At 37.2% G+C, this 18,351-nt stretch overlaps 3 protein-coding genes across 3 annotated transcripts; all 3 read right to left on the bottom strand.

Annotated features, from left to right (window-relative positions):
- Positions 1–747: 747 nt before the first annotated feature.
- On the bottom strand, positions 748–5,259 carry LOC125179305 (tRNA (uracil(54)-C(5))-methyltransferase homolog). The gene is made up of 7 exons (XM_047884912.1): positions 5,209–5,259; positions 3,854–3,958; positions 3,608–3,702; positions 2,935–3,052; positions 2,113–2,209; positions 1,606–1,748; positions 748–789 (listed from the first exon to the last, which is right to left on the bottom strand). Exons 1-7 carry the CDS (start codon positions 5,257–5,259, stop codon positions 748–750), a joined length of 651 nt encoding a protein of 216 aa, XP_047740868.1.
- A 2,251-nt stretch (positions 5,260–7,510) lies between these two features.
- LOC108664685 (mitochondrial ribosome-associated GTPase 2-like) lies at positions 7,511–9,362 on the bottom strand. The gene has a single exon (XM_018151351.2). The coding sequence runs from the start codon at positions 9,249–9,251 to the stop codon at positions 7,974–7,976; it is 1,278 nt and encodes a 425-aa protein (XP_018006840.1). The 5' UTR covers positions 9,252–9,362; the 3' UTR covers positions 7,511–7,973.
- An 894-nt stretch (positions 9,363–10,256) lies between these two features.
- LOC108664681 (tRNA (uracil(54)-C(5))-methyltransferase homolog) lies at positions 10,257–17,416 on the bottom strand. The gene is made up of 10 exons (XM_018151347.2): positions 17,305–17,416; positions 15,783–16,281; positions 15,158–15,328; positions 14,567–14,595; positions 13,612–13,729; positions 12,707–12,803; positions 12,228–12,286; positions 11,809–11,887; positions 10,697–10,876; positions 10,257–10,399 (listed from the first exon to the last, which is right to left on the bottom strand). The coding sequence occupies exons 1-10, from the start codon at positions 17,391–17,393 to the stop codon at positions 10,257–10,259; spliced, it is 1,464 nt and encodes a 487-aa protein (XP_018006836.2). The 5' UTR covers positions 17,394–17,416.
- Between the last annotated feature and the right edge of the window lie 935 nt (positions 17,417–18,351).

Raw genomic sequence — 18,351 nt, 5'->3', positions numbered from 1 at the left:
AAGCTTCATAAGCTTTAACCTTTCTTTATAAGGCTTGCATTTTAACCACGGAATTAGCTTTGTTGCAAATCTTTGAACAATTTCGACTATATTTTTGTCATTTTCTAGTTTTGGTGACCACACGGCGTTTCCAAATTCTAGGTTCAGACGCACAACAGAGACAAACAACAGCTTCATCGCTTCAGCATCTATGTACTCGTAAGTGCTTCTGTCAGTCAAAGTCGTTGATTGGCTTTATTAACTTGAGCTTCAATATGCTTAGAAAATTTCAACTCATTGTTGACATTAACTCCTGAATTTTTTTCCATTGTCGACTTCGACATCATCACTCTGTCGGTGCTACCGCGACACCGCATCTGAAGAAAATTATTCAATTTAATGAGTACACACATCTGGATATTGGTCATTCCGTATATACATGACGGAGATAAGTAAAGAAATCTATTGCTGGTATCGATGAGTGACGCATCAGTATATTAACAATTCAGCATCTATGGCGGGCACATCAATGGATGGAACAGCGAACAATAGATATCATTGACTCCTGTCAGTTATTTTATTGCCTGTATCAATTCATTTAATGTTAATTTTCTGTATGCACAAAGAATGTAATTGTACAGCTACGTATGCGTAGCAGTCTCGGTAACAATAGAATCCGGTCTAGCTGCAGTAGCAGTCACGTCATACGATGTTAGGTCTCAGGGCCTGAGTGAAGTGTCTCTTATAGTTAGGTCCTGCTCCGCTTTACTAACTCGCAGCGATCTTGTGCCTTAACGGTAGATCTTGTGGCTGTAAATTTCAAAGCTTTATATAGACACTAATAGTTTATTAATTTTTCTGTCGCATTGATTTTATTTTTAATTTGTTTCTTCTAACTGATGATCTTATGAAATGAAAACAACGTTGCATTTATTTGAACTGAAGTTTTAATGAACAACCTAGTGCAGTGTAAGCTTCTGCTGTCAAAAGTTGAATGAAAACACTTTATCTAGAAGCATATTTTTTTTAAATAAGTAAATGTGTGAGAAATTATCTCGATGATAAACGAGGAGTGCAGGAAAAAAAAGGTAAGCAGTATTTCTTTTTTAACAAAGCTGGGTTTAAACTCGAGAAAAACAAGCAATTTGAAAGCATAGGTAAATAACAAGGGAACTCGAGAAACAGAAACCGTACTTCAATAGTGAGCTAGAAATAAAATTCCTATCCTTATCCGAAGAAGTAAACATTAATGATTTCATACGTGACTATTTTCGAATTTAGAGCATCGGAGAAATTAAATAAAGAAAGCCGCATTGAACGGCTCTACTTGCGACTTCGTTTGACTAATAAGTAATTATATTAGTAATTAATTAGTAATTTGAGCAATTAGTATTAATCAATTACTAATTAGTAATTAAGACGATTATTAATTAGTATTAGACTAGCTGTATCAAGCATCAACGCTGTGCGTAGGATGCTTGTATGTACAGCTAGGGGCGAAGGAGGTCCGGGGTCGATTCCATGTATGGCAGGATAATTTTTATATGGGTGCCGGCGTGGCTGTAAACAAGAGCACAACTCATCAGAAGCTAAGTACCAAGCATAAATAATTGCCAGCAAACCCACCTGATGTAAGGGACCGTCTTGAACAGCGACGTTTGTGATATCGTTGAGCTGAAGATTGAACTCCAAGTCGTCAACGGCCGCGGCCGAGCTCTCGAGACACACCACCCGCCTCACGTGCCTTGCTAGCGCCAAGCTCTGAACTCCTGTAATGTGATTTTTATGCTTAAAATTCAACAATGAAATCCTAAAATCATACCATCATGATTACTCACAGCTTTAGTGCCTTCAGTATCAATAATAGAGGTCTAAAAATCGGAATTATTTCAACGGAATAAAAAAGATTGTTGAAGGTTAAATAAATAATTTGAAGATGGTAACAATTTTGTGGTGAGCCATCGAGACCACCAGCCGTTATAGAGCAATCAGAACATTAGGTACATAGTGAAAATAAACTGCGATAATAATGAAAGAAGTTAACCAAGCGATGTGAAATTAAAGGGACAAATCTCAAGTTAAAATAAAGCTGAAACATAGAGCATAGAAATTTTTAAATGCAATAAACCTAACCAGAGCCGGAGCCAAGGTGCAGCAGGTTTGTGCTTTCGTCGATTCCGGCAGTTTTTTGAACAGCGCTTATGACGAGCTCCTCTGCCTCTCTGTTAAACTACGTGAGAAGAAATTAATTCATAAGCTGGAACGATTCATGAACCTGAATTGCATTAAATTTTTCATTCACGAATACCTATGAAAGTATTAAAATTTCGACCAAAATTGCCTTATCCGAATTCAATAAAAGTAAGCAAGTTGAGGTTCTTCCTACAATACGAAGAGTGTTAATTTTTAATTCGGACCAGTATACTGTAAGAATAAAAAAATTCATCGCTACTCTGCGCTGCATTTGTTGCGGCCCGGAACATAGCATTAATTTAAATATTCATTAACAACGAAAATGTAAGACAATTCTTGAACAAGAGTCGTCGCAAATAGCACGAGCGAGGCGCTCTACACAAAATTCCAAATCAACGTCTTTCATTGCCAAGCTCGCAAGAAAAATTATGGCATTGAACAACATTAATATGTAATACGGTACTTGCATAAGGCGGGCTATAGATATGCGTCTGTTGACTACCTGAATACTGGATAACTCTGAAACTGAAATCTAGAAACGATTTTAAACCTACCATCCGTTGAAAAGATTTTATCAAAAGGCCAGTCTATTCAAGAAAAATACTAGAATCGGCGACAGGCCTATCCAGGCCTATTCTTCAATGCCAAAGATACTATACTATACCCTATACTATACACCATACTATACACCATACTATACTATACACTATACTAAACTATACTATACTATACACTATACTACTATAACTCAGGAATACGTACCGGAAAGCTAGTGTCCGGCAAGATACGGAATTTATTGTGGGCACACGACTCCTCTATATGAGGTGCACCGAACACCAGACGGTAGGGGTCCTTGTGGCGACACTTGTGAGTTGTGTTGCTGCACAAACACAAGCTTTAGTTGCTAATTTTGTTGAGTTTAGGTCATCAAGTATAATATTGAAGATCATCATATTGAATATTGAAGATATTCAGTTTAGATCATCAAGTAGGTACCTATAATATTGAAGTGAACTAAACATTTTAAATTAAGGCACAACACAAATTTCCATTTAAGGTTTATTAAGATATCACTTCGTCTTTCCCCATGACGATGATTCAGATAAGAGAGCGATGACAAATGTAAAACTTCATTAACTTCAGTTGACACTTCAATGATGAAAGCCTGAATGACGGCGAAATTAAATGCAAGTTTTAACTTACAAACTAGCAAACCACACCACATTAGAGACATATTATTATTCACATTATTATACATCACATTATTATTATTAGAGACACATACTCATCCTAATATAACCTGCAAATCGTTGAAAACTTTGAGCTCTTCGACGAGCATTGAACCAAAATAAAGAGTAGCCAAAATACTTAGAATATATCCAGAGGACCAGAAAAAATACTATAAGATACAATTAGATAATTAGCTTCTTCTCACCTCACATGAAGGTAAAGGGACGTCAGACCCGTAGCAGAACCAGAACCTCTGCAGAAGTATTCTCGAAGATCATCTTCTATTTTGAGCAAATCTTCCTGTGAACGATTGATTAGTAAATTGAGTACGGTAAACATAAAACATGAAAACATGAACACATGAAGAGAAATTTAGGAGTTTGAAAATGAAACTAAACAAAAGAACGTGAGAGATAANGTTAAATATTCTATCCTTGAGTTTCTTCAGTACGAGACTAGCGCTGGTCTCCTTGTGCTGTAGTTGTTCAGCGTAGGGCTTGCGCCACAGCGGCGTGTACACGTCTGCTACCACCTCTTGCTGGTTACCTTCTGTTGTCTGAAATGTTATTGTGGTATTGATTTACACGTTAAAAAACTTCAAAAAATGCTTACTGTAGCTCGAAATGTCATTCTGGTATTAATATTCACGTTAAAAACACTTCAATAAATGCTTGCTGTAGTTTAAAATGTGATTGTAGTATTGATATTCACGTTAAAAACTTCAATAAAAGCTTACTGTAGTTCAAAATGCGATTGTAGTATTGATATTCACGTTAAAAACTTCAATAAAAGCTTACTGTAGTCTGAAATGTCATTCTGGTATTAATATTCATGTTAAAAAACTTTCATAAATGCTCATTGTAGTTCGAAATGTCTTGTGGTATTAATATTCAAGATAAAAACTTTGATAAATGTTTGCAGTAATTAAGTTACCAATATCACACTATAGTAATATTGCATTATTCGATTAAAAGAGCATTTGGCCACGCAATTCTTTCCGACAACACGCCTACACTCCCTTGAATTAAAATATGGCCTTTACGAATACTATTCTTGGTCACGGAAGGCGTCAAGATGTTGTACAACGAAGAGTTAACCCGCTACTTATTTACCCACTGCCTCCTGAGCGACGTCGAGTTAGCCTGCTAGTGCGTGACGTTAGTCGGACAAATACTATGTAAACGATGGCACAACGCTATTCATATCCTAAGTTCTTACAATCTTAAGTCATTTGAATAGATATTATATAATTTGTATTTTGAATCGTTATAATCGTTATACAGATATTATACAATTTGTATTTCAAATCGTTTCATAAAGCATACGCATCATCAGGGCGCATGTTTGCAACCAACTCGTGCAGTCGTGCTAGTGGTTTCCTTAAATTTGAGGCCTTATTTATAAATATGATAATAAATATGAATAAATACTAGTCAATATAATATGTATAAAATTCTAATCTTATGTAAGAATTCCAAATGGAAGACCGTTATATTGAGTTTAAATCATTACTTGCTTAATTTGGCCATATACACTCTACAGTTCCACACATTTCTTTTAATTCTGTGGGGGCAGTCTTCCTTTTTAGCGCATTTTCTCGTTTATGGAAAAAATGCGCTATTGTGCTCGTCATGTCCGTCCGTCCGTCCGTGATTTCAAGGATGGACGGACGAGAAAATGCGCTCTCTGTCACTCACTGCAGGAGTACTGATCTAATTTTTTATTCATATCTTCGTATCCAAATTTGAAGATTGATGCAACTCCAGCCTCTAGTACAGTTCAGAGCCCACCAGTCAGATTCCTTACGACAGCTAACGACGTCACATCTTCACTTTTGATCGTCCGCTTCATCGTCATTATGAAGTGAGACTTCCAGCGTGCGTCTCGTCTAAGGTGGCAGCCTTGAGGTGTGGTACGATTTTGGGACTGCGGCAACAGCTCGTCTTCTCACGGAGGACGGGTCTCTGCGAGAGCTCAGGAGAGGACCGGATGCTGCAGGTTGCTTGTCCGTCACTCAAGCTCAGGATGTTGTGGCAACTTGTAGCTCCGGCCGGTTTCCATTACGGATAACTGTCTTCACTTCATTACTCTTAAGCCAAATAAAACTATCCTTGTCTTTCAACTGAATGTATATTACATAACATAACATAGTGATCTCGGCGCTGAAGTGTAGGCCTGATGTGGCCTGTAGCCGATTCTTTTCCTTTTCGTGCCTTGTTCACAGAAGATCTAAACTCGTGTCATTTGACCGGATCTTTTCATGACTGACGATAGTTTGAAGTAGCTACTAGACTTCCACCGGGTTACTATCTGAAGTATGCTATTGGCGGCATTAATTTAAGGCGGCATTAACATAGCCATTGTTCTAGAGTACAGATATCCAAGTGCATAAATGCGAAAGGTATAATTAAGTGATTTTTATGTGAATATCAACCCAGTTCAGTTCGCAGCAATAAAGTGAGATGGTTTGGACAGATCCAGCCAAAGTAATCGAAACTAGCCAGTGGCGAGAGAGGTCGTAACACTGAATTTAACATTAACATTATTATTGTTATTTAGTAGATATTAAGGTCTTACTTATCCCTCACGACCTTCGTCACGTAACCCGGTCCTCAGGTAGGGCTTAATAAGTGAGCTCTAACAACACTAATAACGGCGTAATTTAATATGTCATGGTAACTAAGTTACTGTAATTGTACTTAATTTACATGTCATGGTAACTAAGTACCTCGTTCACTTGGTGTAATGATACTCCAAAACTGTGAAAGCAATGTTATTATTACTACTCAAACAAACTTTAACGATATCATGTGCCGAGATTGCCACGATAAGCAAAGAAGTCGTATTAAAATTTTTTAGTTACAACAGCCGTACAGCTGAACAGAGTGAGGGAATACAGTTGAGGAACCCAGTGAAAAGCTACAGACGCGACAGCTTCTGATTTGGATTACCAGAAGCTGGGGCGACTCTAAATTTTGTTAGGGAAGGAAGCTCGGGACCCAGAGGACGCAAAACCTCTCAGCGCTGCAGTCGTCAATGGAATAAAATGTTTCTGAACGAATAAATTTGCCGATACAAATAAATAAACTACGATGAATTTCGATGCGTTCATGAACACATTGGCAGAATTTCGTGACTTATGAGGAGAATTAAATGAAGGTAAATCGAACATGTAGGCAATATAAGTTGAGATAAGGTCAATTTTGCAACAGGATTAGTCCATTTCGTTCGAGTTCAAACGTATTGGAGTTGTAACTATACTTTTGCAGTAAATATTATCGAGTTATCAGTAGTGATGATATCAAGTTAATTGATGGCAGAATTAAATTTCAGTCAACAGAATAGTTACTGAGAAACTCTAGTTCAGATTACAAGAGTTCTGAAACTTGATGACAAGTTGCTACCTATTGCAGCGTTTCCCTGGGGTAGAATGCATTCGTACGTACATCTACATTATTGTTTCTTTTTAACGATTCAATATGTAAAAACAATAATGATAGCATGGAAGCAGATAGCACCAGCAGGCACAATGTCGCTATCAAAATTCGTTGTACAGAGCGTTATTTATTTAACAACCAAAATCGCGTCAGGAAACACTTGACTTATCACATTTTAAAGGAAACAACAGACATAAATTTTACGCTACCGATAAAAAAGAATAAGCTGTCTAGGCCGGCATTGCCAGGGATCCATTATCCTTATTATTTAGGAGTTGGTTATTTTGAATCCCGGTAAAATTATTAAAACTAAAGTATTCCGGCCGAATAAAACCCAGTGCAAGTTTAAATTTAGCAGGGAACTCTCATGAAAGTCCCGTTTCAAAATTGAATTTTCCCGGTACATTTCATTTTTCACAAAAACTTACTTTAAAGGTTTTACTCTAACTCCCTAAAATTATTCAATGTCTCGTGATTCCACCAATGAAAATAAATTTTTATGCTCAGGTAATATCCAAACACGATAAACATCGTGGATATGCGCTCGAACAGTCCCTATATTTATCCAATATCAGACAACGAACACACAAGCTTTGGCAAATATGAAAGATTATTACTATCTTCCCATGCAAATTTTAATAAACGTTGCAGAAGGGAAATAAAAATCAGTAACCGGTTGACTTGCAATAAATTTGATAGCACATGAAAATGGTGAGAAATAAGCCTGACTTTGCATCAATTAATTCATTGTTAGTGTATAATCCTTTCATTTTAGTTAAGCTATATATAGATCGATGATAGGTACGTACGTTTGATCTAAGTTACAGGAATTCTAGACACCTGAGACGTGAAAAGTTGCACTCAATATTCATGTATCTCTTACCTACATTAGTTTTTGAGAACAACGTCCAACTCTGACGTATTATTTATAAACACAAACTTTAATTGGGCACATATTTAGGAAGTCGTACACTCCATGAAAAAGAAAAATTTTAAAAATTTGATTACTTTTTTCTAAATTACATAAAGGAAACGGTACTTTATCAACTTCGTCCAAAGATTACCGAAAAAAAAACAAAAAAAAAGAAGGGAACCGGTTCCTAAACACACCTGGAGAGCACCAGTTACAGGCCCTCACTCCTCCCAGGTATCATGTGTCATCACGGATTTGTTTGGGTTCCTTTCGGTGAGCCAGCGCAGCAGCGAGAGAAGATGGCGCACGCTGTCTCCTCTCTTAGCGCTGATACCAATCACGGGCAAGTCAACTCTTTGTTTTAATTCTTCAACATTTTGCTGAGCTTCATCCAAATCTATTTTATTAGCGACTACTGCGTAAGGCCTCTGAGATAATCCCGAGTCGTACAAATCTAGCTCCCGTCTGAGCACCTCGAGCTGTTTCCAAGGCTCTGGTTGAGACCCGTCAAGAATGTACAGGAGTCCCGCACATCTCTGAACGTGTCTTAAGAATTCGTAACCTAATCCTTTGTTGACATGTGCACCCTCAACCAGACCCGGGATGTCAGCGACAGCGAGCTGGAACATGTCAGCGTAATGTACGATGCCCACATGAGGGTTTAGAGTTGTGAAAGGATAATTAGCCACCTTTGGTCGGGCTCGAGATATTGCACGTAGAAGAGTCGATTTGCCAGCATTAGGGAAACCGATGAGTCCGATGTCAGCGATCGTGCGGAGTTCGATTTCATAGGTCAATTGTTCCCCTTTTCCTCCGTACTCGGCAACCTTGGGAGCTTGATCTGTATCCGTGCAGAAGAACACGTTGCCTTTACCGCCAGCTCCACCTCTAGCGGCAACAAACAATGCATTTTCAACATCAAGCGACGCAAGAACTTTTCCTTCGTAACTTACGATGGTGCCAAGCGGGACTTCAACCACCATGTGCTCAGCGTTGGCTCCATGACAGTCATGCTTTCTGCCGCATTCTCCATTGGGGCCTGATATCGAACAAGGTAAATGACACAAACTATTCTTCGCCTTGGTGGCCTTCAACACAACGTGGCCTCCGTTGCCACCATCACCACCATCAGGGCCTGCAAACTCCTTCCTGTAGACGCTCAGCATAGACACGGCTCCGTCCCCACCGTTTCCTCCACGCACTTTCAAGATGGTGTGGTCTTTGAAATGCCGCTGCGTGAAGCCCGGTTTGGTTTCTTTCTTACGAACCAATGGGATGTATCGAGTATCAAGTCCTGAAGAAGTGCTCATGAGGGACAGGAACTTCTGCATGTCGTGACGGAGATTCTGTAATGCAGCCGAGGCATCGTGCACTCTGTCGTCAGGGTTGTGGCTCAGACCGCTGGCGCTGTAATTCTTACAGCATACGAGACTCTTTCTTAATTCGTTCACTGTCTTTGACCGACGATAAATTATTCGGCTTGCATTTGCAGTCAGCATGATTCCAAGCCGTTTGCAATGAGATAAAAATGGAGAGAAAACAATTACTTTAAATACAGTGTCAGTTAGTCTTCTGTAAACACCTGCACAAGTTGAAGTTACACATGTTCTCTGTAAGGAGATGTTTTCATCAATGAATTTCAATTTTTTTATTTAATCGTTTTTGTAATAAAATTTGAACAAAACTATAAACCGAAACTAGAGTTAAGCCACCAACTGAAGTCTCCCTAAGCAGAATTCTAATCTAAAGCTCAATGCTTTGCATACATTCATTTTTCAAATGTAGAGTTTTTCTCGCACATTTTATTCCATTTATGTACTCCTAGCATCAACAGTGCGCAAGTCAGCTCCAATCAAAGCAGTCCACAATAATCATTATTTATATAATATTGAATATAAAGTGAAGGTGAAATTAATGAGTATTAATTTTTTTGCGCTGTATTAGTTTAAAATGTTCAATTAATCGCAATTTAAGCTTCAAGACGCAAGCTTGGGACCCAGAGAACGCTATGTCTCTTGGCGATGCTTTACCAGCTCGCCTCCCTGAGGAAACTTGACTAGCATTAGTAGTATGAATATCATTAGGACTAAAAACAGATAATCTGTTCAATGAAGGACAAAACAGTGAAACAATTCCAGATATATTTCGTGGTAGAAAATAAATGAGCGCCTGATATTTACAGAGGACGAGAATCAATGCAATTCAAACATATCACGATAAAGATTAAATTCGTTACTGAGAGAAATGCCGTTCGCATTAGCAAAGAGATTTGTAAGTTACGTCATTCACCTTATAAGAGAATGAGATTAAAACAAGAAAACCATCAAGTAAACACACAAGAAACGGTCAATTTGCTCGGTACTCTGACGACCCATCTGAAGCATGGAAAGTTGGAACAGTTTCTAACCGAGAGTCCATCAAGACCCAGAATCCTAATGGTAGATGATACTAACGGTCGAACAAGTAGTAGTAGTTGGGGGGGGGGGAATTTCTAGCGCTTCAGATTAGCCTCTCCTATTTCGCGCCGAAGGTGCAATATTCGGTTTTGCAGGGTCAGTCTTCTTCGTTGGTTTTAGGCTCGCAGCCTGATCCATCTGGTATTGGGTGTATGCTTCTCTATTTTTGAGGCGCAGGTTCGATCCGTCTTCTGTCGTTTCATCTCAACCAGTAATGTGCTGACACGAAAGTGGTGTTTTGTCAAGGGTGTGGGTTTTTCTGACCTATGTCATGGTGCCGTGCTAGATCTCCGGCAGCAGGTTTCACTCGATTAGATATTGTCAGTTCTAAATGTGCTTCGGGGAACTTCCCTCAACATCTTAGACAACATTTCGTCTGGACTGAGAGCAGCAATGTTGGGGTAGTAGTTTTGTAGGGTATCGTGGCTCGGAATGGCCGTGGCTCGGCCATTCCGCCATGATATGCAAGACCGTCAGGGATAGCAAACGGTCGAATAAAGGAAACATGTCAACAGTGAAGGCAAATCGTGGCAACATTGGCGGCAGTTTTCCAGACTTTGCCCCCAAACGCACGAAATTTTCAAAGGCGCGCCCCTCAGCGTGACAGCTGATGTAGAGTAGCTTGTTGATGGTCGGATTCTCACGCAGGCACGAGATCACGCCTGCACCTGTGATATAACATCAAAATTAATGAAGTTTCATTAAATCTGCGTAATTTTAAAAAAATTTTCCACGTCCAGTCAAACAAAATTATCATAATCCTCATCGAGTCAAGGATTTGAAAATAAATACCTAATATTTCATCAAAATTAAGGAAGTTTCATTAACTCTGCGTAATTTTGAAAAATTTTCCACGTCCAGCCCAACAAAATCATCATAATCCTCATCGAGTCAAGGATTCGAAAATAAATACCGGTACCTAATATTTCATCAAAATCATTTCACTCTAAAATTTATAGGGACCTATATATCAGTCACCTTGACAGCTTTATAAATGGGAATGGGTTCAACGCGATAACGGCAAGAGGTCAATCATGCTATAGAATAATATTGAACTAATGATCCCATACCAAGAATTTTTTACATTTAAATAATCATTTTTGCACTGATGCAGCCCATAATCATGTTTGCAACAGCATTGCTTTATCCTTTTTTGACATTGCACAGCAAGATGGTTCTACAAAAAACTATTCACTAAATTATTATGCAGTGTAGGTGGAAAATTACACTCTAAACAATGGGTTAATTCCCATTTACAAGCATAACATATCCGATAAAATTTTTCCTTCGTCGGAGGGTTAGTTTAGCAAAATGTTGCAGGGCAGCCGAGTGATTGGATTGGAGCAGTGAATTGTGGGTTTGATCACAGCCTCCTGTGCAGTTCTGATCAAAATCGGCGAGGCGACCAAGTGTATGAGAACAGCAAGACTGGATCAGTGAGTTTTGGGTTTAAAGTATAAAAAGATGAGATAATTCTTCAATGTAAATTATCAGCGACCGGACATATTTTGCGTAATGATGACAGACACAACTATCACAGTATTACAATTACTACACTAAATAATTACAGTTCAACTGAACAAGCAAGTAAGAGCCTCACTTAAGCCGCCTCTGCCGGGATTCACAACCGCCACGACGTCGGAGCAGTCGCGCAGCTCTGGGGTCAGCAGCGGCAGCACCTGCAACATTATTGTTATCGTTGCCTTCATTGTTTCAGAGAAATTCCAGCAATCATTGATTACCGTGGAGTTTATGCAATACTCCTCTAATCGTTCAAAACAAGTTCATCTATTATCGTTTACTTATTGTTTTTTGAAACTTCATTACTCCTTTTAAATTTATTATAATGCCACCTAATAAATCATTATAATTCTAGCAATGTCCCATTTAGACAGGTCCGATTTCAGCAACCGCATTTATCGCAGAAGTTTATTTGAAATTTTCATGTTCCTTTAAAAATTATTACCATGCAACATTATAAATCATTATAGTAACATATTATGTGTCTTGCAACAGCACCTTTTCAACAGGTCCAGGCACGAAGGAGGCGTTGGTGATGTTGTTGCGGTGGGCGTTATTTTTAGACACGGTATTATTATTGAACAAACAATATTAATATAAATTTATTATTAATGAGGAAAATTTATTAACTCGTAAGTTTGACTCTTTGGTTAGCTGGAACAACCGGAGTAGAATCTTTTAATATTATAGCCTTTTGCATTTATATTGCCTTATACTTGTCTGGTAAGTGCATAGTAAAGTATCAAGCATAAAATGTTGTTACCGTATAAGAGAAAAATTCATTTTTTTATTCCTTCTGACACGTTGTGAACTTGGCTCATGCAAAAAAAAAAAAAATCAAAAAAGTAAAAAGCGTAACACTTTGGGTGCTAAAGTAACCAGTAAATTAACTTTTACCTGCAAGTAAAATTTCATATACAAAAATAAATAAATAAAAAATGAAGTACACTTTTTTAACTTAATCTGAGCAAGCTTACCAGTGCCACAACAGACGTCAAGCAGCGTAGAGTATGGCGATAAATCAGCAGTTTCCCGAATAGCCTTATAAAGAAGCTCTCCAGCGCCATGATTTATCTGCAAGAAAACTCCAGCTGCATTAAATCAAACTCCTATTTAAACATGCTTCACTAGCAACCAAGTCTCATAGTAGGTTTCATTACTAATATCAACATGGATTCAATTGATATAACACAAAAATAATTTGTCTTCACCTACATATTTCTTGAGACAAACATGGAATGCAGTATTTGAAATTTCAAGCTCAATTTGGGGCGAAACAGAAAAATACAAAAATTATTTCGAATTATTAGTGTTGTGTTCCTTGAGCTCTAAATCAAAAGAATGGATACAAATGAAGTCTGTGGGGATATTTGAATAATTTTAATTAATGCTAAGGAGTTAGCGGTGTTTAAGGGAAAGCTTCACATTGCGTCCGGAAGAAAACCTCCTACTAAACTAAATATAATTTAAGAGACAAAAAATGAAGTCGGAAAGGCTGATACGATTTGTCAACATGATCCAACAAAAACATTAATGAAAGGAAAGCATAATTGTTTTAAAATGTTAGTAAAAACAAAATATGAAACAAAAGTAAATGCTTGGGATTTGCTTATGGCCGGTAACAATATTTGGTAAGATGTGTAGAAAGCCAAAACCTTCACTCAGAAAAATGAATGGCTCATATTGTCCAAACAGTGACACTTTCAGCACGTAGCACTGATACAACAACATCTGCACTTGTTGCTGCAACATCTGCATTTTTTGCCAGGCAAAACCGGACAAGGATGACCACACAGGGGCAAGAACTGCATCACTATTTGGAAAGACTCTTGATTTTTCTATGTATCTATGTATAAGGAAAATAAATGCAGCAGATTTCTACCTGGAAAAATGTGTCGGGTGAGAGCTGGAAATTGAAGCCACAACACGTCTCGGACAAGAATGGCTGCCCCAGCAACAGTTCGTACGGAGCTTGTTCTCTAGAGCATCGCGTATGGCGACTAGAGAAGAAAAGAAATGTCAATAAGGCTACAAACAAGTAAAGTATAAATAGTATATTAGTATTGGAGCCGAAAAATTCAACTTTCAGTAATTCTTGAAACATTCGTGACACAGGACATCTATAACTTGGCTTTTTTGCTGGCTTTTGACAGATATTTTTTTTCAAAACAAGTCATAATTGAACGAAGATATACGAGACTGCAGCAACAATGCCTAAACATTAATTTTTAAAAAGTATAATCAAGAGCAACTGATAGAAACTTATTAATGAGGAAAAAGTAGTACACTAATAAAAGTAACCCCAAGTTCAATATAGTCTCCATAAATTGGGCATTAATTTTGGATAATTTGGTGCTAAAATGACAATAGAACCAAAATTTTTTTCCTCATTTTAATAATGGAAGTTTTCCAAATACGAGTTAATACCGGTACGTAATGATTTTATCGGATTTTTGTTTTATAGTTCAAATTGCTTCACATTTAAAATTAATGAGAAATAAAAGTTTGAGAAAATATATGGTATCACAACATTAGGTATTATTTTGAAGAGAATTAAAACAACTTCTATTCGCCATACTTAATTGATTGTAATTCAAATCATTTCTGTACCATATCGCCTGTTATTTTGAGGAGCATTAATACAACTTATGCTCACCATACTTAATCAATTGTAAGTCAAATCATTTCTGTACAATATCGCCTGTTATTTTGAGGAGCATTAATACAACTTCTACTCTCCTGAAAATAAAAACTATGGTAAATGATAGAATATTCAAAGATCTGAAAATAAAAACTATGGTAAATGATTGAATCTTCAAAGGCCTGAAAATAAAAACTATGGTAAATGATTGAAATCTTCAAAGGCCTGATAATAAAAACTATGGGAAATAATAGAATCTTCAAAGGTGTGAAAATAAAAACTATGGCAATTGATAGAATGTGCAAAGGCTTGAAAATAAAAACTTTGTACCTAAATGATTCTCGTGTAGTATCAGGATGTTAGTTGTTTGGAGGACAAGAGTTTTCAAACATCTGGTTATTGAATTATATAGCTAAGTACCGTACTAGCTTCAATGAAACTGTATTGCTGAGGCTATCACACATGAGGATAATTGAATTAAAACAATTCTCAAAGATTTATGGAGATAATTTGGTGGCTAACTTAAACAAAACTGAACTGAATAACTTAAATTTGCTTGGACAAACATGTTACTATGCAGCAGAAAAATAAGAAAATAAAAATTCAATAATTTGCATGACATCATTTCACAGGTTTTTGAGTGTTCTGTTAGAAGTAAACCCTAAATTATATTACAATTAGGAAGGCTAACGAACACTTCATTGGTGTAATTTAAAATTGTGCAATTCATTTTTTGCTAAGAATATGAGTATTTATATAACTTTGAAATTGAATATACAATACCTACTTGGCACACATTTTTGTGTTTATCCTTGATATTGAGGAGATATGTTGGAGGCACACAAACAGTGAGTGAATCTGCTGGATGACCAGTGAGGAAGCCAACGGTCTTGGGGTCTCCATCCACTCCTTTCTTCACAACAAACTCATCTTTGTTGCGGTACTGATGGATTTCTGGCTGTGAATATCACAATGGTTTAATTCAACAGCTAATGCAGTGAAGATAATGAGTATGATACTCTTAAAACTTTTGTGGCAGTACATCAAATGTTATGGAAATAAAAGAAGCTTTCAATAGAGATTGGCAAGATAGCTACTTGGGCAAATTTTTCAACCAAGTAGGAGCAAAAATTGTTTATTGCAAAATAAAATAGGAACTGAATGAATTCTATAAACCATTAGTCTAGTCAAAATGCACAGATATCAAAAGAAAATAGAAACATGGGTACATACATCATGTTATTAAATTTTTAAAATGAAATATTCTATAGTTGAGGCACAAAATTTGATGAAAAGCAATTCAACTTAATTTAACAAACAAAATGATTACTAACTAAAAGTCTAGAATCACTAAAAAAATAACTTGAACAGCATCTACACACATAAAAAAGTAAATTCAAAGCAAATCTTACAGAGGGTATGATGTCCTGCAAAGGACAAGCAGAAAGTTCTTGTGCTGCGGGAAGAGACTCGACACCAGCAGAAGACAGCCGCTGTTTCAACATTTTGAGTATAGACACTGCTCTCTCCTGCTTATGTTGCAGTTGCAGAGAGTAACGTAATTGATAGAGTGGAGTGACACAATTGGCTAGTCTTTCATGCTGAGTGTCTTTTGTCACAGGAACTGATAAAGAGTCCATGATATTCTCATCTGTGGACTGACAAATGCTTCTCCTTGCAGGTGGTGTCATTGAGGCCAGGGTATTTGTAGACATTTCAGATGGAAGCACACCTTGCCATGCAGGTGCAGAAGTTGACTGAAATTTGTTAGGATGTGTGGTAGTGGATTGAGGTGTACTAGTTGGAGAAGAAAATTTTTCTGGTCTGTTGGATTGCGGTGTAAAACCTTGAGATTGATTTGAAATTGATGTGTTATGTTGTGATGTCATTTCTTGTCCCGTAGATGGTTCTCTGTGTAAATTATAGGGCACATTTAATACCAGATATGCATAGGTCTAAAGGCAGATATTAAACAAAAAATAAAAAATAACAAACAATTGCATAAGCAATTTAACATTTTTTCATGTAACAAAAAAATTATCAAATGAAAGGCAGGCAGAAAGTATGACACAAATAAAATATCTAATAAATAAATACAATGTCTGAGAGTATCAATACCAGTATGTATTACTGTGTAACCAAAATACAGATGAAACCTTAGCATTTATAAAATTATAAACCAAGTAATGTATTTTAATTGATGTTCTCAACAAAGAGCACTTATTAATAAGCCCATACTGTAATCTCTGGCTTCTTCTTGCATCATCTACAGCCAATTAGCTAAATACTACACAGGTAAATACACAGGTTTTTCCAATGATGGACACGAGGCTATTTTATTGCGAAATACCAAAGGAAAATATGGTAAAACATTTAATGAGGCCTGAGGGCTTGTAATTGATACAAAAATTGAACATGTCTTATTTACACATTTTTCATGTTTAGAGAGAACAGGTCTTGAGCAAATATCCAGAGAAATTTACACAAGCTAAATCACAGCTTATAAATTTACTTTTAATAAATGGAATGCAACTGGAATTATCATACACTGCAATAACTATTCATGTAATTCATCTAGGATCAATTTTAGAGACAATCTTCCTAAACTCCTGAGTTAAAAATATTTAAAATAAAATTTTTCCTGACCCTGAAAGTTTACAGAAGGCATATAACTTCTAACTTCTGATCTGACATCTTGCATAGTGGCAAACAAGAGATTTTTTAGAATCAGTTCATTCTCCATTTCCTCAAGATTTAAACCAATATCTTTTACATGATAATGCTGGTATCCACAATACGTACTTTGCTGGTCTACTTATAGGACTCAAAATTCAACTTGAGGAAGAGTCTAAAAAACTCTCTGCTTTACTACTATGCAGTGGTAAGTGGCATGTTATATTTCATGTTAGCAAGTTGTGTTCAACATACCCTTACCTTCTCCTATATCTTGTCCTCAGAGCTTTGCAGTTGGCACTCATGTTCCCACCAACATAGAGTAACCTAAAAGGCCTATTTTTCATCATAATCAAAAGAGATGAGAATATCTGGAAAAAAGCAACACATCATCAAGATCACGACATGGAACAAGAGAATATAGTTAAAATGTGAGAGAAACTATAGAATTTTAAATATTGACACCCAGCCCTACCCCTACCAGCCTACGGTACCATTGCAGTCATGCAGACTTCAGTCTCCAAAGCACCAAAGACCTTTCCACAGAACATGGAAAGAGAATGATAAATAATAATAAGAGAATGATAAATAATAATAAGAGAATGATAAATAATAATAAGAGAATGATAAATGACAAATACCGGTATCCAGTAACTAAACAGTAAACATCTAAACCTAAGCCCAGGGTGCAGAATTTGCAAGCTGCATTGCCAAGATATGGATATTTTAGCCAAAAACATTGCCAGCCATTTTCAAGCTGTGTTGCCAGGTAATTTTTAATAAGAAAATGCTGCTAACAACATTGATAGTATAGGTATCCCATACTCTCAACGCACTGCAACACTTACACTCATTGCAACTCATTTCCAGACAAGCTTCACTGCATCTTGATCCACCCAATGTACCAGAAACCTTACTGTGAGCGCTTGCAGTCTTTCAGATTTCCAACTATTTTCTAAGTAGTTGGCCAAAGACTGGTGCCAGACTGTAAAGCATGGCACAGCATAGGTTGATGACGCTAATTTCATGCATCAAAGACGCCAAGGTGGATGCCACTGGACGCCTGTCACCAATTATGCTTCTCCATAAATCGCAATTTATAAGAGTGCATGTTTGAGCACCCAAGCATATGCGCTCAGAGCCACCTAAACTACGCAGTTCTGATGGCTGTGAAAGTAGGTAGGTATATTTGAGCACCCAAGCACATGGTGGTAGGGAATTATTGTGAGTACTTATTGGTCCACCGCCGTGCGGCGGTCTTAACCCTTTGCAAGGCCCCATGCCCTTGGCCCTTGGGCCCCTCTTGCA

The sequence above is a fragment of the Hyalella azteca genome, unplaced genomic scaffold (assembly GCF_000764305.2).
Source record: "Hyalella azteca isolate HAZT.00-mixed unplaced genomic scaffold, Hazt_2.0.2 contig2023, whole genome shotgun sequence".
Classification (NCBI taxonomy): Eukaryota; Metazoa; Arthropoda; class Malacostraca; order Amphipoda; family Hyalellidae; genus Hyalella; species Hyalella azteca.
The sequence above is the reverse complement of the archived record's forward strand: the minus strand, read 5'-3'. Positions and strand labels throughout refer to the sequence as shown.

Bases quoted from the DNA above. Each gene is read 5' to 3' on its own strand.
- LOC125179305 (XM_047884912.1), bottom strand. From the start codon at position 5,259: ATGACGATGAAGCGGACGATCAAAAGTGAAGATGTGACGTCGTTAGCT. The intron at 3,053-3,607 runs GTGAGAAGAAGC...GTGTTTGTGCAG, and splicing joins TCCCTTTACCTTCATGTGAG to CAACACAACTCACAAGTGTC. The intron at 1,749-2,112 runs GTTAGGTTTATT...ATCACATTACAG, and splicing joins GCACCTTGGCTCCGGCTCTG to GAGTTCAGAGCTTGGCGCTA.
- LOC108664685 (XM_018151351.2), bottom strand. From the start codon at position 9,251: ATGCTGACTGCAAATGCAAGCCGAATAATTTATCGTCGGTCAAAGACA.
- LOC108664681 (XM_018151347.2), bottom strand. From the start codon at position 17,393: ATGATGAAAAATAGGCCTTTTAGGTTACTCTATGTTGGTGGGAACATG. The intron at 15,329-15,782 runs GTAAGATTTGCT...TGATATTCACAG, and splicing joins TGCAGGACATCATACCCTCT to CCAGAAATCCATCAGTACCG. The intron at 13,730-14,566 runs GTTTTTATTTTC...TTTCTTCTCTAG, and splicing joins GATTTCAATCATTTACCATA to TCGCCATACGCGATGCTCTA.